Raw genomic sequence first — 17,679 nt, 5'->3', positions numbered from 1 at the left:
GTTAGGTCAATTTCCTTCCCTGTACTGAACACACTAGTATAGCTCCTTTGAGGGCACTTACTCTTAAAGGATGTCTCCTGAAGCATACAACTACTACCATAAGCTTTTGAAAAGGAACAAAATGCCAGTTCATCCTGGACAAGAATGACTTGATTTTTATTTAATAAAATACATTTTTCAGTGTCACAACTTTTGATTGTTAGAATCATCAGATGCTGTAGTGCATGACCATTTTATTTAGGCTATAACGGAAGCATCATGGTCTTGGGGTCAACATACAATAAGAGTTCAGGTGTACACATCAAAACAAAAAAAAAGTTTATTTGATAAATCTTGATACCATTACTGTACCCTGGTCCATAGTCAAATTCACTGGACATCAACACTGTTTTTGTTAAATCAACCAGAGTTTAATCTACATTGATATGCATTCAGTCTTCTGCTTCATCTACAAAGGAAACGTATTTAGAGTAAAGATATGCATTCAGTAATCTGCTCTCCAAAAACAAGTGGTTGCATTGTCAGATAGTAGATACAACAGTACCACTTTGTCTTCATACAAAACACCAAGCTGAACTGCATACAGCAGCTCATATCAGTTTTGATCTGCAACTATTTATTAATCATTCACCAAACTCAAACTCACACGGGAACACTTTTATTAGTCTTTTATTAGTCATTTTTAAAAAAACAGCCAGCCCTCCCCCAAAAAAGAAGCAAAATAGTAAAAGACAAGTTTCTTTTTGGGGTTTTTGTTCATTTTGGTGGTGTGCTTTCCCTCCTATAATTCAGCATGATCTGTGGGGATTTGATTGGTACTAGCTCCACCTTGGTTTGGTAGGACCCCTATATTGCTTATACCCATCAAATCCTTTCAGATCTCCACAAGTGGCTAGGGGTCGTTTGTGGTTTCTCCCCTCTACTTGGCAGGGGCGAACCCCACGCGGTCTGCGTCTCTATCAAACACGCTGTAGTAGCGTCCAATGAACACATCTCCCAGGATCCACAACGGTCCAGCCGGAGGAGGGATGTTCATGGCCATGAAGCCTGACAGACAGATTTTCTGACCCATCTGGGACTCCTGCAGCACGTAGGGGGAGAAGCTTTGAATGATTCTCAATTGCAGGTATGTCCACAGAATTAAATATTATAATACATTTCAAGATGTAGTAAAATGCATATATGCATGCGAGCTGTGATTAACCGTTTAAGTGATGATTGAAGTTGTCAGATTTCAGACTTTCTACTGGCAGGCAGGCCACATTGAACACTGGCCATGAGGTGCAATTTACCATTATGATATAGTCGTCTCCAGTCAAGTTGAACATCTTCCCTCCCAAGTTGAATGTGATGACGGGGAGAGAGGGAACCTTCTTGCAGTCAATCCAATACTGAGTGTAAGAAAAAAAATTAAGTGCACGTTAGTTCAAAATAACTGCATGTACTTCTCAAATCAAAACGTAACTTCTGTCACTACAATACATGCGTGCATGATTGAAATCTTTTGTTGGCCGTTCAGGAGAACTAAAACAGAGGTTGAAACTGATAGAATGTACTTATACGCTACAACAGGTAGACATTTAGTCTACAGACTCCTGTTCCTACCTCTCCGATCAGTAGAGGCAAGGCTCCGATGGCTTTTTGCAGCGCCCGGACCTCCTCCGCAGGCCCGGTGATGAGGGACGTTCCCGTGTCAACAATCGCCTGGCAACCGGCCTTGCACAACGTCAGCTGGTTTCCCACTTCCACACTGCAGAGCCCCAATTAGCTGTGATCACTCAAGACTAAATTATCCATAACATCTGTGTGCGATTTCTTCTGGTGTAATAGAAGCAATTATTGGTACAATGATTGTCTTTGATTATTTATTTACACAGAGATAGTTATTTTTCCATTGACTATAATGGGGGATCCTGCTTTCTGGAAACAGCAGCATGTAGTACCCCATCAGCCTTGAACTTCATGGCTTCAATGATGGGGCAGTTGTTCTCCTCTGGTATAGATATTATAAAAGAGCCTCTGTGTAGATGAGAACCAAGTTGCTTACCTGCTCATCTCAATCTGCCAATAGGCCTTGCGTGTGACATTGACATAGTGCAGGTCTCCAGTGTAGTACAGTGGGTCCGTGCCTCCCAGCATCAGCTCTCCTCCTACAGCAGCAAATGGATCTCTGAGGAGCAGGATATCAAGTTTAGTTCAATCTACTATCAGATATGTAATTGTATTGCCTTAACCCCATTGAAGCTAGTGACAACACAAGAATACAAGGTTGTACAAGTTATGAAAATGAATTTAATTAACCTGTGGTTTATGTTCATAGACTTTACCCACAAAAATAAATACATTTTAAAGCTGCGATATGTAACTTTTTGGGTGACCAACCAAATTCACATAGAAATGTGTGTTATAGATCTGTCACTCATTGAATGCAAGTCTAAGCAGTAGATGTTCTATGCTTCCCATTCTTAAGTTTTGTTTTTGCTCTTTTACTTTCAGTTTTGTACACCAGCTTCAAACAGCTCCAAATACAATATTTTTGGTAAAATGGAAAAAATATTTTAGTGGTGTAGATGGCACAATGATTCTCTACACTATAAAGTGCGTGTTGTCAAACTGAAATTAGGTGAACTATTTCACTTATTTCCGAGGAAATATGACAGCAAGTGTGGTTAAAGAATTTCAGGATAACAGGAGCTAAAAATATCCCAATTCAAAATAAAAATAAACTCCTTTCAGTTGACCTCCAACGGTAAACAGGACTTTAAAAAAAAAAATTTCAAAACAAAATCACAAGTCAACAAACCACACATTGACCTACGGCCCTCAGTAGGAATGTATTAAAAAGGAGAAGAAAAAAAATCCCTAAAACCAACCTGCTAATATAGAAGGAAAATATGTTTTGAGGCAACAGCTTGGCAGCCATGGCGGTGTCAAACACAGGGGTTATCTTGTCGACAGATATGGTAGGGTAGCCCATGCCCAGCACCCCGTCAAAGCGTGCCACTGCAAACGTGATGCCAGGTTGCTTCACGGCCTCACCAAACTGTTGACCAGTGACTTGCATGCCAGCCAACTGAGAGAGGGAAGGAGTGAAGAACAGGAACTGTGATGTACAAAGCAGATTGTTCGTGAACACAAACAGTGAGGATTACAGACAATACACAGTAAGAAATGGTATGCAGACTATGCTCCACATACAATCACTTAAAATGGACAATGGTAAAATTACAGAAAAATGCTGTGGATTTGTCCACTTAAGTGAGAGGAATGCAAATAAACAATGGACAACATGTGTGCGCACACACAGAACAGTCCACTTACATACACAGTGTCCCCACTGATGAACCCAGACAAGCTGCCTCTGCCATACTGGATGGAGAATTTGGTGCCATTCTGAGCATACGTGCTCGACTTCTTGGAGTTATAACGATGGTGGAGCCCTAAGCAGAGGTGTACATAAAGTTGACAACTATCTCAGGTTGGATAAATGGCACTCATTTTCATACAAAACAAACACGTCCCTCATGCCGCCTTAAAACGATGAATATGACTTCCAGTACAGCATGCTAAAGCATGGATGAGCAACAAAAAGAGAAAAGTATTTGCAACTTTAGCACCCATCTCATGATTATATATGATAAAGGGAGATGCCTAGTCAGTAGTACAACTGAAATGTGTCTTCCGCATTTAACCCAACCCCTCTGAATCAGAGGTATGGGGAGCTGCCTTTAATCGATATCCATAGGAGACTCAGCAGATAGTAAAACCATATAATGTTATGAGTGAAGTGCATAGCCACAGGAAGTAGTTTGGGGCACGGGGTGCTACGCAGACAGGGGGATGCAAAAAAAATGCCCGCGCTGAAGACCGCCAATACAGGATTAGTGAAGACCCAGTGCACTAGTGAAACAAAATAATTGTAACTTGAGTCTGATAATTCTCTACATTTGATACATGTTTTCCAGTTTCTTGAAATACTTTGCAAATGCAACTTATTTCTGTGGAAACTGAAATGATCTATTCATTCCTTTTACATGTTAGTAGATGCTCTTATGCAGAGGAACTTACAGTAGTGAGTGCATACATTTACATATTGGTCCCCCCGTGGGAATCGAACCCACAACCCAAGCGTTGCAAGAGCCATGCTCCATCAACTCGGCCATGTCACAAACCACTTGATGTCTCAATGTACTCAAATACCGTATTGTGCATTTGTGATGGAAAGTCTACAGGTACAAACCTAGATGACCAGCCAATGTACAATACAGTAATGTTCATTTACGTTAAGTTTGTAAGGATGGTAATTAATACTGCACAAAATGTGGTTGTTTTCCATGTTATTTGATCAAGAACATTCATTTTTTTAAATTGATGGCTGTTTTGGGTCTTTGCCCATAACTTTGCACCTTTTGATGTAAATGTTTAAGGAGAGGGTTTTGTTTTTTCTGGATTCCATTAGAATGATCGCAGAGAAAGGGACAGGGCAACAACTCTTACAATTCCAACTATTGAACACCACACGATACTGTTCTTAATTATACAACTACCTTTTTTGCCAAAGCTGAGATGCTGAGAAAAAAAAATGTTTTGCCCTGCTACAGATGTCTAGATTGGTCCACTAATACAGGACTACTAATGGCCCAGTGCACTATTCGTGAGAAGAAAAATAACACATTTCCACAAAATATACAGTACCAGTCAAAACCCTGGACACACCTAATCATTCAAGGGTTCTTTATTTTTACTATTTTTAGTGAAGACATTAAAAACTAATGAAATAACACATATGGAATCATGTAACCAAAAAAATACATATTTTACATTCCTTAAAGTAGCCACCTCATGCCTTGATGACAGCTTTGCACTCTTGGAATTCTCTCAACCAGCTTCACCTGGAATGCTTTTCCAACAGTCTTGAAGTTGTTCCCACATATGCTGGTTGCTTTTCCTTCACTCTGCGGTCCAACTCATCCCAATCTCAATTGGGTTGAGCTCGGGTGATTGTGGAGGCCAGGTCATCTGATGAACTCCATCACTCTCCTTCTTGGTCAAATAGCCCTTAGACAACCTGGAAGTGTCGGGTCATTGTCCTGTTGAAAAACAAACGAGTCCCACTAAGGGCAAACCAGATGGAATGGCGTATCGCTGCAGAATGCTGTGGTTAAGTGTGCCTTGAATTATAAATCAATCAATCACCGACAGTGTCACCAGCAAAGCACCCCCACGCTTCACGGTGGGAACCACACATGCAGAGATCATCCGTTCACCTACTCTGCATCTCAAAAAGACATGGCAGTTAGAACCAAAAATCTCAAATTTGTACTCAGACCAAAGGACATATTTCCACCGGACTAATGTCCATTGCTCGTGTTTCTTGGCCCAAGCAAGCCTCTTATTATTGGGGTCCTTAAGTAGTGGTTTCTTTGCAGCAATTCTACCATGAACGTCTGATTCACTCATTCTCCTCTGAACAGTTGATGTTGAGATGTGTCTGTTAGTTGAACCTCTTAAGCATTTATTTGGGCTGCAATCTGACTCTAGTTAACTCTAATGAATTCGTCCTCTGCAGCAGAGTCAACTCTGGGTCTTCCTTTCCTGTGCCAGTCCTCATGAGAGCCATTTTCATCATAGCACTCAAAGGTTTTTGCGACTACACTTTTTTTTAACGGATTGACTGACCTTCATGTCTTAAAGTAATGATGGACTGTCATTTCTCTTTGCGTATTTGAGCTGTTCTTGCCATCATACGGACTTGGTCTTTTACCAAATAGGGCTATATTCTGTATACCACCCCTACCTTGTCACAACAACTGATTGACTCAAACGCATGAAGGAAAGAAATTCCACAAATGTACTTTTTTTGTAACAGTATTTTTATTGGAGTTTCACAATTTTCACCCATATTAAGAGATAGAACAACAAGGACAAGGCAAAAAAAAAAAAAACGCACTCACTTACACATATCCGTATGTATGCATGCACCCACACACACACACCCCCCCACACACACACACACACCATTTTCCTCTCCCCGCTCAGCGCTTCTCACCCCATCCCCCCCATTGCGTCTCTCAATACATACATTTAATCAAACATGAACAGGAAAAAAATAATAATAATAATAATAATAAATAAATAAAATACAAAAAAAACTTTCAATTTTTTTTTTTTAAATATGAAAATAAAAAGCTCAGTTTAAACCAAGAAGTTGAGTTCCCCACATGGAACGTACAGTGTAATTCTGAAATGCATAGATCACCATTCTAAGAGAATCCTTGCAGCATAATAGCTGATACTTCAGGTTCTAGGTAATTTAGGTAAGGTTCCCATACTTTGTAGAACTGATCTGTCTTAGAATGCAATGTACATGTCAGATATTCCAGCGGTACCCATTCAAATAGTATCTTATGCCAATCTTTAATAGAGGGAACCTTATCACTAATCCACTGTAAAAGTATGTTTTTCCTTGCTGCGAAGGTGAGGATGTTGTAAAGCCTCCTCTTACCCACAGAAGTTACATGCCTACTAGGTAGACCTAACAGTAGAGAGACTGGGTCCAATTCTAGATCGACCCCTAGGATCTTTTCAATTTCTTGCAGAACACCAGACCAATATCTTTGTATTTTGGTACATGACCATAAACAATGTGTTAGGGTGCCTGTATCAGTTTTACATTTAAGACACTGAGGAGAGGAGGAAGAGGGGCTAAAAGCATGTCTGCGATTTGGGGATATATGCAATCTGTGTATTATTCTTAATTGAATTGCTCTAGTACGATTACATATAGATATTGTTTTTGCATATTTCCAAATGTCCTCCCACATCTCTTCATCAATAGTAACAGACAGTTCTTTCTCCCACACTTGTTTCACCCTCTGTGTATCGACAGCGGAAAAGGACCTTAAAGCATCATAAAGCAGACTTAGACATTTTCCTTTGTGGGAAAAAAAGCATTCTTTCAATGACAGACATATCAGGGTTGCCAATTAAGGTGGTGCTCTTCAGAATATAATGCCTTACTTGTAGGAAACGGAAAAAGTCCTGCTTTGGGAGTTGATATTTCTCGACCATCTGCTGAAATGACAATAAAATCTTATCTGCAAATAAGTCATTTAGTCTGCGTATGCCCTTATTAAGCCAAACGTTAAAGCCAGCATCCAGCAATCCTGGGGCAAAATCTGGGTTGTTAAGAATTGGGGTAAGAGCAGAGGTTAGTTTGGACCTTCCCAGGAAACGTTGAACTGACTTCCATACTTTGAGTGAGTTAAGTGTAATGGGGTTGTTACAATGATCTTTTACAGACTTGAAACTTGTGAAAAACAGAAGATCCTGTAAAGGGTATTTTGAAAGAGAAGTCTCAATGTCTAACCAAATAGAGGAGTCATCGTTTGTGATCCAGTCTGAAATATAACATAGGTGGGCACACCACTGATAGAACCTGATATTGGGCAGATCCAAGCCACCCATAGAATTTGGCAGCTGCAATATTGCCATCTTAAGTCTTGGCTTGCGTTTACTCCATATAAAGGAACTTAGCCATCCATTTACATCCTTTATTACCTTATTGGAGAGTAATACTGGGATCATTTGGATTGGGTAGAGTAGCCTAGGTAAAATGTTCATTTTCAAGAGGGATATTCTACCCAACCATGAAATTGGAAGAGAGTTCCAGCGCTCCAGATCCTGTCTTATTGTGTCGAACAAGGGAACAAAATTGGCTTTGTACATTTGTTGGAATTTAGGAGTTACAGATATACCCAGAAATGTAAAACCTGAGGGAGACCATTTAAAAGGGAAGGGGGGAGAAATATTAGGTACAGAGTGAAGGTTACCAAGTGGCATAGCCTCCGATTTAGTTAGGTTAATCTTGTAGCCTGAGAATTCGCTGAATAACTCAATAATATTAATAAGAGATGTGATTGAAGTCTCGGGATTAGAAATGAATATCAGGACATCATCAGCATACAAGCTTATTTTATGGTGAACATCGCCAATGAGCAGCCCCTGTATAGCAGGCGTTGCCCTGATGGCCTCGGCCAGTGGTTCCATAACAAGTGCGAATAGGAGGGGGGACAAAGGACAGCCCTGTCTGGTACCTCTGTGTATAGGGAAGCTATTTGACCGTAGTCCATTAGTAAGGACAGCAGCCTGAGGGTCATCATATAAAACTTTCACCCATTTTATAAAGTTGTCCCCCAGTCCGAATTTATTTAGAGCAAAGAATAGGTAAGACCACTCCACACGATCAAATGCTTTCTCAGCATCTAGGGAGAGCACAAGACCATCCATAGCACTTCGTTGGTAGACTTCAATTACATTAAGAAGCCGTCTGACATTGTTACATGACCTACGTCCCTTAATGAAGCCAGTTTGGTCTCCTTTCACAATTAGCGGCAGTGAGTCCTCTAATCTTGTGGCTAGAATTTTAGAAAGCAATTTTCTATCCACATTCAGAAGGGAAATTGGTCTGTACGAGGAACAAGACTCCGGGCATTTTCCCTTTTTGAGAATAAGTGATATGTTGGCTTCTCGCAGCGTTTGGGGGAGCTGGTCATTTGAAAATGAGTGGTTAAACATATCACGCAATGGCTCAAGGATCAGGCCATGGAATTCTTTATAGAACTCACTACAAAACCCGTCCGGTCCTGGGGCCTTACCATTTTGCAGATTCTTAATTGCGGACATTATCTCTTCCTCAGTAATAGGAGCATTAAGGAGAGACCTCTGTTCTTCGGAGATAGTAGGGAGCTCAATCTTAGAAAAGAAGTTCTCCATTAACTTGGGTGCGTCATTTGGCAGTTCTGAGGCATAAAGATTTGCATAGAATTTCTTAAATGAGTCATTTATCAATTTATTTTCATATAAATGATTGCCATCAGAATCAGTAATAGCTGCAATTGACTGTGAGTCAGCTCTCTTTTTAGCTAGGTACGCCAAGTACTTTCCTGGCTTATCGCCATGTTCATATAGCTTTTGCTTGACAAATCTCATTTTCTTTTCAGCGTCCTGTGTTAGGAGGGAGTCCAACGTTGATCTAATGACTGATATTTCCTTTAATAGGGCAGGAGTAGGAGTTTCAATGTAGTCCTTCTCTTTAGTTCCTAATTCACCCTCTAGTGTTTTTTGCTTTTCACGCTTTTTCCGCCTCTTAGTGGCTGCGTATGACATAATCAGACCCCTGGCGTACGCTTTACAGGTTTCCCAAAGGAGTGAGGGGTTATCTGTTGATTGAGAGTTAGAGAAAAATGCCTTAAACTCTGTAATAAAATATGATGTGAATGTATGGTCTTTAAGAATGGTTGTATTCAACCTCCAGTGTCTTGACTGATTGAATGCCCCGTTGAGTTTTATGTCCAGGATCACCTCCGCATGATCAGATATGACTATGCTTCCTATCCTAGCGGATAAAACCGACTGCAGTGACGTCCTGGGCATAAAAAAGTAATCTATTCTAGTCTGACATCCATGAGGTGCAGAGAAAAAAGTGAACTCTCTGTTGGAGGGATGAAAAGCTCTCCAAACATCAGCATACCCCAGATCGTCACAAATAGCTGTAAGTGACTTAGCTTGAGGAGAGAGTGAGGCTATACCACTGGGAAGCTTATCAATAAGGGGGTTCAGCAAACAGTTAAAATCTCCTCCAACCACTGCAGTGTCTGAGTTTAATTCTGAAAAGTCTAGAAATACCTTAGTGAGGAAGTCAGGGGGGTGGGCAGGGGGGAAGTAAATATTCATTATGGAAATGCTCTGCCCTTGTAAAGTACCATTAATTATAACAAAGCGACCCAATTTATCTTTCACACACTTCAAGACCTTAAGTGGTAGGTTCTTTTTCACAAGAATTGCTACACCTCTACTTCTGGATGTAAATGATGAGAAAAACACTTGACCATACCCCCCTTGTTGTAATTTCAGATGCTCCTTATCATTCAAATGAGTTTCTTGTAATAGGGCAATATCAATATTTTCTTTTTTCAAAAAGGACAGTATCTTCTTCCTTTTAATGGGGTTATGGCTCCCTCTAATGTTCGATGTACATATACGTAATATGTTACCTGCCATTGCGCTTTGACCATTCAATATCCAGACTGAATCCTACTGTAAAAATGGGGTGGTACCTTTTTCCATGTGTTGAACTCTCCTCTATCTCACTGAGCATAAACAAACGATATGAACCCTGAACTCGAACTATACTAAACCCAAAAATTAAACATGAAAAGATCCAAAAGGGGGTTTTCCCACTAGCTAACATGCAGGGGATTTCAACTTTCAAATGTAGACTCTTAAGTCCGCATTGCCACACAATAGCCTCATCCTTTATATATGTGGAAATTAAAATCAATAGAAGATTGAGGCTATTCCACCTAAAACCAAGCCTGGGCACCAATATAGGTTCACACATATCTCAGTCTGAGCTAAGGCGGCAGTTACTTTAGCAAGAAAAATAATAACGATACGAATGTCACTGAACAGGAGCACATGAGAACTTACACCCCTGTTTCATGATCAGATTAAAAATAAAATAAGACGTTATCCAATGCTGCGGAGGTGCAGCTTAAGGTTATTTACCCGAGAGTCAATAAACGCAGCAGCCTCTTCAGATGTGTAGAGTTTTTTAGGCGATCCGTTGACCATAATCTTCAATGTGGCCGGGTACAGCAGTGCGTAGTCGATCTTCATTCTCTTGAGTCGGGCCTTCACCTCATCAAACGCTTTGCGCCTTCGTACAACTGCTGTGGAATAATCATTGAAGAATGAGACCTTTGGACCTTTACGTTGACTACCATCAGAACCGATGTTTCTAGCCGCATCCATGACGCGCTGCTTGTCGGTAAAGTTGTGGAACTTTATAACCACTGGTCGTGGGCGCTGATTGGGACCAGGTATCGGTGCTTGAGAGCGATGTGCTCTGTCTAGCTTCACCCGACCAGCCTTAGTGTCCATTTGTAGGTAGCCAGGGATCCATTCCTCAAGATTTTACTGAACGTGTCCCTTCAGAATTTTCCGGGAGTCCCACAACACGTATATTGCATCTGCGTCCTCGATTATCCAAGTCGTCAATGTGCTCCGCCATTTCGCGCACCTGTTTCTCAAGTGCTTTTATCTTAGTGTCCATGGATGTAGTTGAAGTTTCCACAGTAGCAATTCTTCCTTCCGCCTCATCAACACGTTTGACAACCCTCTGCAGTTCAGCTGAATGGCCTGCTATTGCTTCCAGGACCGTTCCTATCTTAACATCGATCACTTTAGTAATGTTATCCGTCATCCTTTGAATCACCAGGTCCATTGTGCCTGGATCCGCAATGTTGTTAGATTCGCTAACGTTAGCTAGCTCCTCCTGCACATCTACATGGATGGCGGTTTTGGTCGACTTCTTAGTAGCTCTGTTGGGCATGTTGTCGGAGATTTTTGAGAAATAGTCGCCAAGACTCATTGTAGGGTAACTTATTTAGCCAATTCTACCACTTTTTCAAGCTAGGAGATTAATGAAAGAATATAAATTTACGAATACCGCGTGAGCTCGCTGAAACACCGTGTTCTCTCTACGGCGCCATTTTGTTCCCCCACAAATGTACTTTTAACAAGGCACACCTGTTAATTGAAATGCATTTTAGGTGACTACCTCATTAAGCTGGTTGAGAGAATACCAAGAGTGTGCAAATATGTCATCAAATAAGATATTTAATATATTTGTTTAACACTTCTTTGGTTACTACATGATTCCATGTGTTATTTCATAGTTGATGTCTTCTACAATGTAGAAAATAATAAAATTCTGGAATGAGTAGGTGTCCAAACTAATGACTTGTACTGTATATACACTGAACACAAATATAAATGCAACATGTAAAGTGTTGGTCCCATGTTTTATGAGCTGAAATAAAAGATCCCAGACGCTCAAAAAGTTTGATTTTGGCCACAAATTTGTTTACATCCCTGTTAGTGAGCATTTCTCCTTCGCCAAGATAATCCATCCACCTGACAAGTGTGTCATATAAAGAAGCTTTATGTGCTGGGTACAATAAATGCCACTAAAATCCACAGTTGTGTCAAGTTGAGGGAGCGTGCAGGAATGAATGTTAATTTCTCTACCATAAGCCGCCTCCAACGTCCTTTTAGAGAATTTGGCAGTACGTCAAATTGGCTTAAACGCATATCATGTGTAACCACGCTAGCCCAGGACCTCCACATCCAGCTTCTTCACCTGTGGGACCATTTGAGACCAGCCACCCGGACAACTGATGAAACTGAATTTTCTCAAAGAATTTGTGCACAAATTGTCAGAAACAGTCGCTGGGAAGATCTGTATGCTCGCCGTCCTCACAAGGGTCTTGACCTGACTGCAGTTCGGCGTCGTAACCGACTTCAGTGGGCAAATGTTTACCTTCAATGGCCACTGGCATGCTGGAGAAGTGTGCTCTTCACAGACGAATCCCAGTTTCAACTGTACCGGGCAGATGGCAGTGTGTTCGGCATTGTGTGGGTGAGTGGTTTGCGGGTGTCAACGATGTGAACAGAGTGCCCCATGGTGGCGGTGGGGTTATGGTCTGGGCAGGCATAAGCTACGGACAACGAACACAATTGCATTTTATCGAAGGCTGTTTGAATGCACAGTATACTGTGACGAGATCCTGAAGCCCATTGTCGTGCCATTCATCCACCGACATCACTTCATGTTTCAGCATGATAATGCACGACCCCATGTCACAAGGATCTGTTCACAATTCCTGGAAGTTGAAAATATCCCAGTTCTTCCTTGGCCTGCATACTCAGTCAGACATGTCACCCATTGAGCATGTTTGGGATGTTCTGGATCGACATGCATGACAGTGTGTTCCAGTTCCCGCCAACATCTTCGCACACCCATTGAAGAGGAGTGGGACAACGTGCCAAAATCAATAGCCTGATCAACTCGATGCGAAGGAGATGTTTGCACGAGGCAAATTGTGGTCACATCAGATACTGACTGGTTTTCTGATCCACGCCCCTACCTTCAAGGTATCTGTGACCAGATCTATAATCCCAGTGATGTGAAATCCATAGATTAGGGCCAAATTATTTTATTTCAATTGACTTAATTCCTTATATGAATTGTAACGATAATCGTAGAAATTGTTGCATCTTTTTTTTTTTTGCACCCTCTGCACCCTTACTTCCCGTGGCTATGGTGAAGTGCGCAAAGGCAATAATAGACTGACTCACAGCATGCAACATCCAGGAAGGAGCAGTGAATGGAGGGCACCCACAGGTTGGAGGAGCCGGTGTCAAACAGCACAGTAAAGTCCTGGGGTGGTGTGCCTATGCTGATCACCCCATAGTACTGAGCCTGTAGAGAGATTTGACAAACACCACATTCATACGATAAATAGGCTTAAGTCTATACTACAGTTCTCTTTTCCCAACTCCTGGGGAGAGATACTGAATGTGCAAGCTTTATTAAACCAAATAAATAAATTACACACACATCTCATGATCTTCAATCTGGGCTATGATTAGCAGATTGGGCATGTTATGACGGGTTGGAACAAAAGCATGCACATCCAACTCACTCGTGGAGAACCCTGGCTTTACTTATTGTTGTTTCAGTCAACCTAGAACAAGCTAGAGTTAAACCAGGCCTAGTGACAATAACCACTTACATCCATGAAATTAGTGAGTCTCTCAACTGGCACTTTCGGGCTCTGAGTGGTTGCTGGTACAGATGTTGGTGTGTCAGCTCCTGCACCACCAACGGTCTTGGCCATGTCCTGGAGTTGTTCAAAACTCATCCCATTGTCGTTCATTAGGCGGCGCATACTGCGCGTCTTGTGGAGGGGAATTCTAAGGGCCCATTGATATGATAACGAAGAGAGGTACATTAGTTTATCTGTCGTAATTTGTTTAACAAATAATCCAGGACTCGTGCGCTCTAACGTACTTCCTGTTTTATACTGATGTTCCCATACATTTACGAGCAGCTTGGTTCTAATTTACAACTTAATTACTTCGTTATTATGTACAATCTATGTTAACTTCAATTCAAACTTTAGGAGACATGTCATGAACATGCCAGCGTTATGGAAACGTTCTGTGGGTGTACCAAAATTCGAACCACATGTGCCTAAACAAACATGCATGTAAAATTGGCAATAATGGCCTAACGTCAGGAAATTAAACTACCCCAGAGATAGCCTATTCTATACTCATCACTAGATAGCGAAATAATAATTACTTGCGTTATTCAAAAGTTAATCAAACAACTGACGAAAATATGTTACCTTATAATAGCAGAGCTGTGCGCTATCAACAGCGCGACGGTTATAGACAATATTTTAAGACACCTCATATTCTGTCTTTGATAACTCATCATCCAGTTGGTTTTTCTTTCACTTTAGACAATCTTGGTTGACCAAACTGTCCGTCCACAGAAGACCGAGCACTATCAAATCTACGCAGTAAACCCAGTTATATCAGTATGCCTTTCGGTGGTTTCCGTACACACTCGCTTTTCTTCACTAGGTCCAGTCCTGATTGGAGAGAGCACATACATTAGATGGTCTTATTGGCTTGAATAATGTCCATCGTTTTAAATTGGTCACTGCAAGCTGGTATCCTTTGGACGTCTAAAGTGCATCTTTTTTTTCTTTCTTTAACACTACACAGTTGATTGAAATTATAAAAGATTAGTGATTATTTAAATCAGGTGTGTAGTTCTAGGGCAAAAAAAAAACAAAACCTGCACCACTTGGGGTACCGATTGTGGGGAATCGCGGATAGCACTGGTCATTTTAAATCAGACACCCTACTGCGCACTTGACAAGTCGCTGTCGCAGGATCACGAGAGATGGAGAATGGTCTGATTGTGGCCCGCAATTCGGGGCGTTACTGCATCTGCAGGAATCCCTCTTAAAGAGCGACTGCCTTTAAAAAGCAACGAATCTCTTTGACAAAAAACCTTATGGGCATCGATATGAGTCGTAAAAAGTTATTCTAGTGTCAACATTTACTACAAAGTGTAAATAGGATAATTCTGGTCATAAAATCAGTCTCTCTAAAACTGAGGTTGGATCATCCGTGTGTCACAACTGGTAAATTAAGGTTGGGTTTTCAAGATGTCCATTTTCCCACTAACATAATAATAATATATTTTTTTACATTTGTAAATAATAAATTAAATATATATATATTTTAATCCAAAACACAGAACACAGACAACAATCAAAGCTATAGGTGTCGCCAGATCCAGAGAACATGAGAACAGAATTAGCAGAGGTCCTTGAAAGTTTTTCTGAACAGCACGGTCTTGAGCTGTGCCTTAATAGGAGGACAGAGATTCTGCAGCCCTAATAGTGTCTGGAAGTGCGTTCCACAGCCGTGGAGTAGCGCAACTGAAAACCGCCACCCATAGTTTTTAGTCTGCTGCGGGGAGACGAACCTGGAGGAGCGAAGGGTGTGTGTGGGGCAGGAGGCTAGAATGAGGTCAGACAGGTAAGACAGGTATTTCGGTCCAGAGTTGTGGATAGCTTGGTACGTGTGAACCAGGTTGAACAGCACTGGAGTAATCTGCTTGCGGTGTGGGTGAGGACATGTGCATCACAGTTCTGGACATATTGTAGCCTGTTTAGGCATTTGGCAGATGCGCCAACGAAAAGGGCATTACCAGACGGGATGAAATAAAGGCGTGGATGAGTTGCTCAAGCTTCCACGTCTATAGTGTCTCATGAGGGACAAATATCATTAACCAAACATGAAATGATCAGGAGACCCGGTCCGTGTGCTTATGGATAATTCCTATTTCCTTTCATCTCAGCAAGGCCAAAACGAGGAAATTAATAGTTTTGTAATTTTTCTAGTTGAAAACCAAAACGAAAATCAGGTATCAACTTATTTTATCTTTTATGGTATCCAAATTGGGCAATGGACATTGAGAAACAGAAAACATTTATCAAATTTGTTCTGTTCATACCTGGAAGTATGAACAGAACATAATAACATACCTTTATTTAACTAGGCAAGTCAGTTAAGAACAAATTCTTATTTTCAATGACAGCCTAGGAACAGTGGGTTAACTGCCTTGTTCAGGGGCAGAATGACATATTTTACCTTGTCAGCTCGGGGATTTGATCTTGCAACCTTTCAGTTACAAGTTCAACACTCTAACCACTAGGCTACCTGCCACCCCATAATAGTCATGGCACATAGCTGGTGTATGTTTACAGTCTGTTTTGCTTATCATGAAGTTAGCATGAAATAGAATGAACTCAACAACAACTGAACCGAGTTGGCTTGCACCACCTGGCTAGCTAGCGTTAGCCGGCAAACATTACTGCTGACAAGCTAGCAAGCTGGCTAACTGACTAGCAGGTTGGCTAGTTAGCCCTACCTGGCTACTGGGTATAGTCATGCTAGCTAGTTGTAGCTAGTGGAAGTAATTTAGTCCCTCATGCTAGCAAATAGTAGCTAGTGGAAGTAAGTTAGTCCCTCAACCTGCTACATGATTAAGCTGCCTGGCCATAGGTACCTGCTGCAGAAATGTTGAGATTTCTTTATCCAGATTTCTCTATCTAGATCTTCTGTCTGGCTGATGCTGGAGCTTATTGACTGAGTAGGCTAATGATGAACTGAAATTACTGCAAATGGTTACCTATCTTTCTCTTTGCATAGCTATTTCTTACACATTAAATACAACAATATCCAATCAGGCAGTACATTGAGGGACCTGATCAGTGATCCTAGATCAACAATGCTAGCCTGAGACACTTTGTGAATAGACTGAGATCTTCCTTGAATAGTATGTGTTTAAGTAAGTGGGGGCGGGGAGAGGAGTGTACTGCAGGTGTGTGTGGTCGCCTGGCTGGTCATTTGTTAGTGGCCTGTAGCCTCAGGCCTTTGCATCTTAAATAGTATACATATGTCTGTGGCAGTTATTCCGAAAAACATCTCTATCTTATAGCAGAGAGAACAAATGGGAACATTTGTGCAATCAAAAAGGAATGTTAACAAGGTACAGAAGTGAGACTTAAACTTTACATGTCACATGTGTCTGGATCACAACCAGTCATATCTAGTATCCATTAACCTGTTGGGGATAGGGGGCAGTATTTGCACGGCCGGATAAAAAAACGTACCCGATTTAATCTGGTTACTACTTCTGCCCAGTAACTAGAATATGCATATAATTATTGGCTTTGGATAGAAAACACCCTAAAGTTTCTAAAACTGTTTGAATGGTGTCTGTGAGTATAACAGAACTCATATGGCAGGCAAAAACCTGAGAAGATTCCTTACAGGAAGTGGCCTGTCTGACCATTCCTTGAGCTTCTTGACTCTGTTTATTGAAGACTGAGGATCTTTGCTGTAACGTGACACTTCCTACGGCTCCCATAGGCTCTCAGAAGGCGGGAAAAAGATGAATGATGTAATTCCAGCCCTAGGCTGAAACACATTAGCGCTTTTGGCAAGTGCTCTATCAGAGGACAATGGGCTGAGGCGCGTGCACGAGTCGACCCCATGTTTTTATTTTCTATCGTCTTTGAACCTAAACAGAGATTCCCGGTCGGAATATTATCACTTTTTTACGAGAAAAATGGCATAAAAATTGATTTTAAACAGCGGTTGACATGCTTCGAAGTACGGTAATGGAATATTTCGATTTTTTTTGTCACGAAATGCGTCTGGCGCGTAACCCTTATTTACCCT

The 17,679-nt window shown here is 41.2% G+C and overlaps 2 protein-coding genes across 2 annotated transcripts in view; one reads left to right on the top strand and one right to left on the bottom strand.

Moving 5' to 3' along the window:
- Positions 1-653: 653 nt before the first annotated feature.
- Positions 654-14,612, bottom strand: LOC106600890 (cathepsin D). Its single transcript, XM_014192648.3, has 9 exons — positions 14,259-14,612; positions 13,641-13,821; positions 13,204-13,327; positions 3,322-3,440; positions 2,874-3,073; positions 2,048-2,170; positions 1,606-1,750; positions 1,293-1,391; positions 654-1,081 (listed from the first exon to the last, which is right to left on the bottom strand). The coding sequence occupies exons 1-9, from the start codon at positions 14,348-14,350 to the stop codon at positions 920-922; spliced, it is 1,245 nt and encodes a 414-aa protein (XP_014048123.3). The 5' UTR covers positions 14,351-14,612; the 3' UTR covers positions 654-919.
- Positions 14,613-15,265: 653 nt separating this feature from the next.
- The window catches only part of LOC106600888 (uncharacterized), a 35,221-nt gene continuing 32,807 nt past the window's right edge, over positions 15,266-17,679 (top strand). Inside the window, exon 1 of the mRNA XM_014192647.3 lies at positions 15,266-15,856. The gene's annotated coding sequence lies outside the window, so the exon portion shown is untranslated. The remainder of the gene's footprint in view (positions 15,857-17,679) is intronic.

The sequence above is a fragment of the Salmo salar genome, chromosome 03, assembly GCF_965601325.2.
Source record: "Salmo salar chromosome 03, fSalSal1, whole genome shotgun sequence".
NCBI lineage: Eukaryota > Metazoa > Chordata > Actinopteri > Salmoniformes > Salmonidae > Salmo > Salmo salar.
Note: the sequence above shows the minus strand (reverse complement) of the source record. Positions and strands in the feature narration are given on the sequence as shown.

Coding starts and splice junctions, on each gene's coding strand:
- LOC106600890 (XM_014192648.3), bottom strand. CDS start 14,350: ATGATGAGTTATCAAAGACAGAATATGAGGTGTCTTAAAATATTGTCT. Junction 2,171..2,873: donor TTTTCCTTCTATATTAGCAG/GTTGGTTTTAGG, acceptor CCTGCTCCTCAG/AGATCCATTTGCTGCTGTAG. Junction 1,751..2,047: donor TGGCAGATTGAGATGAGCAG/GTAAGCAACTTG, acceptor GGGGCTCTGCAG/TGTGGAAGTGGGAAACCAGC.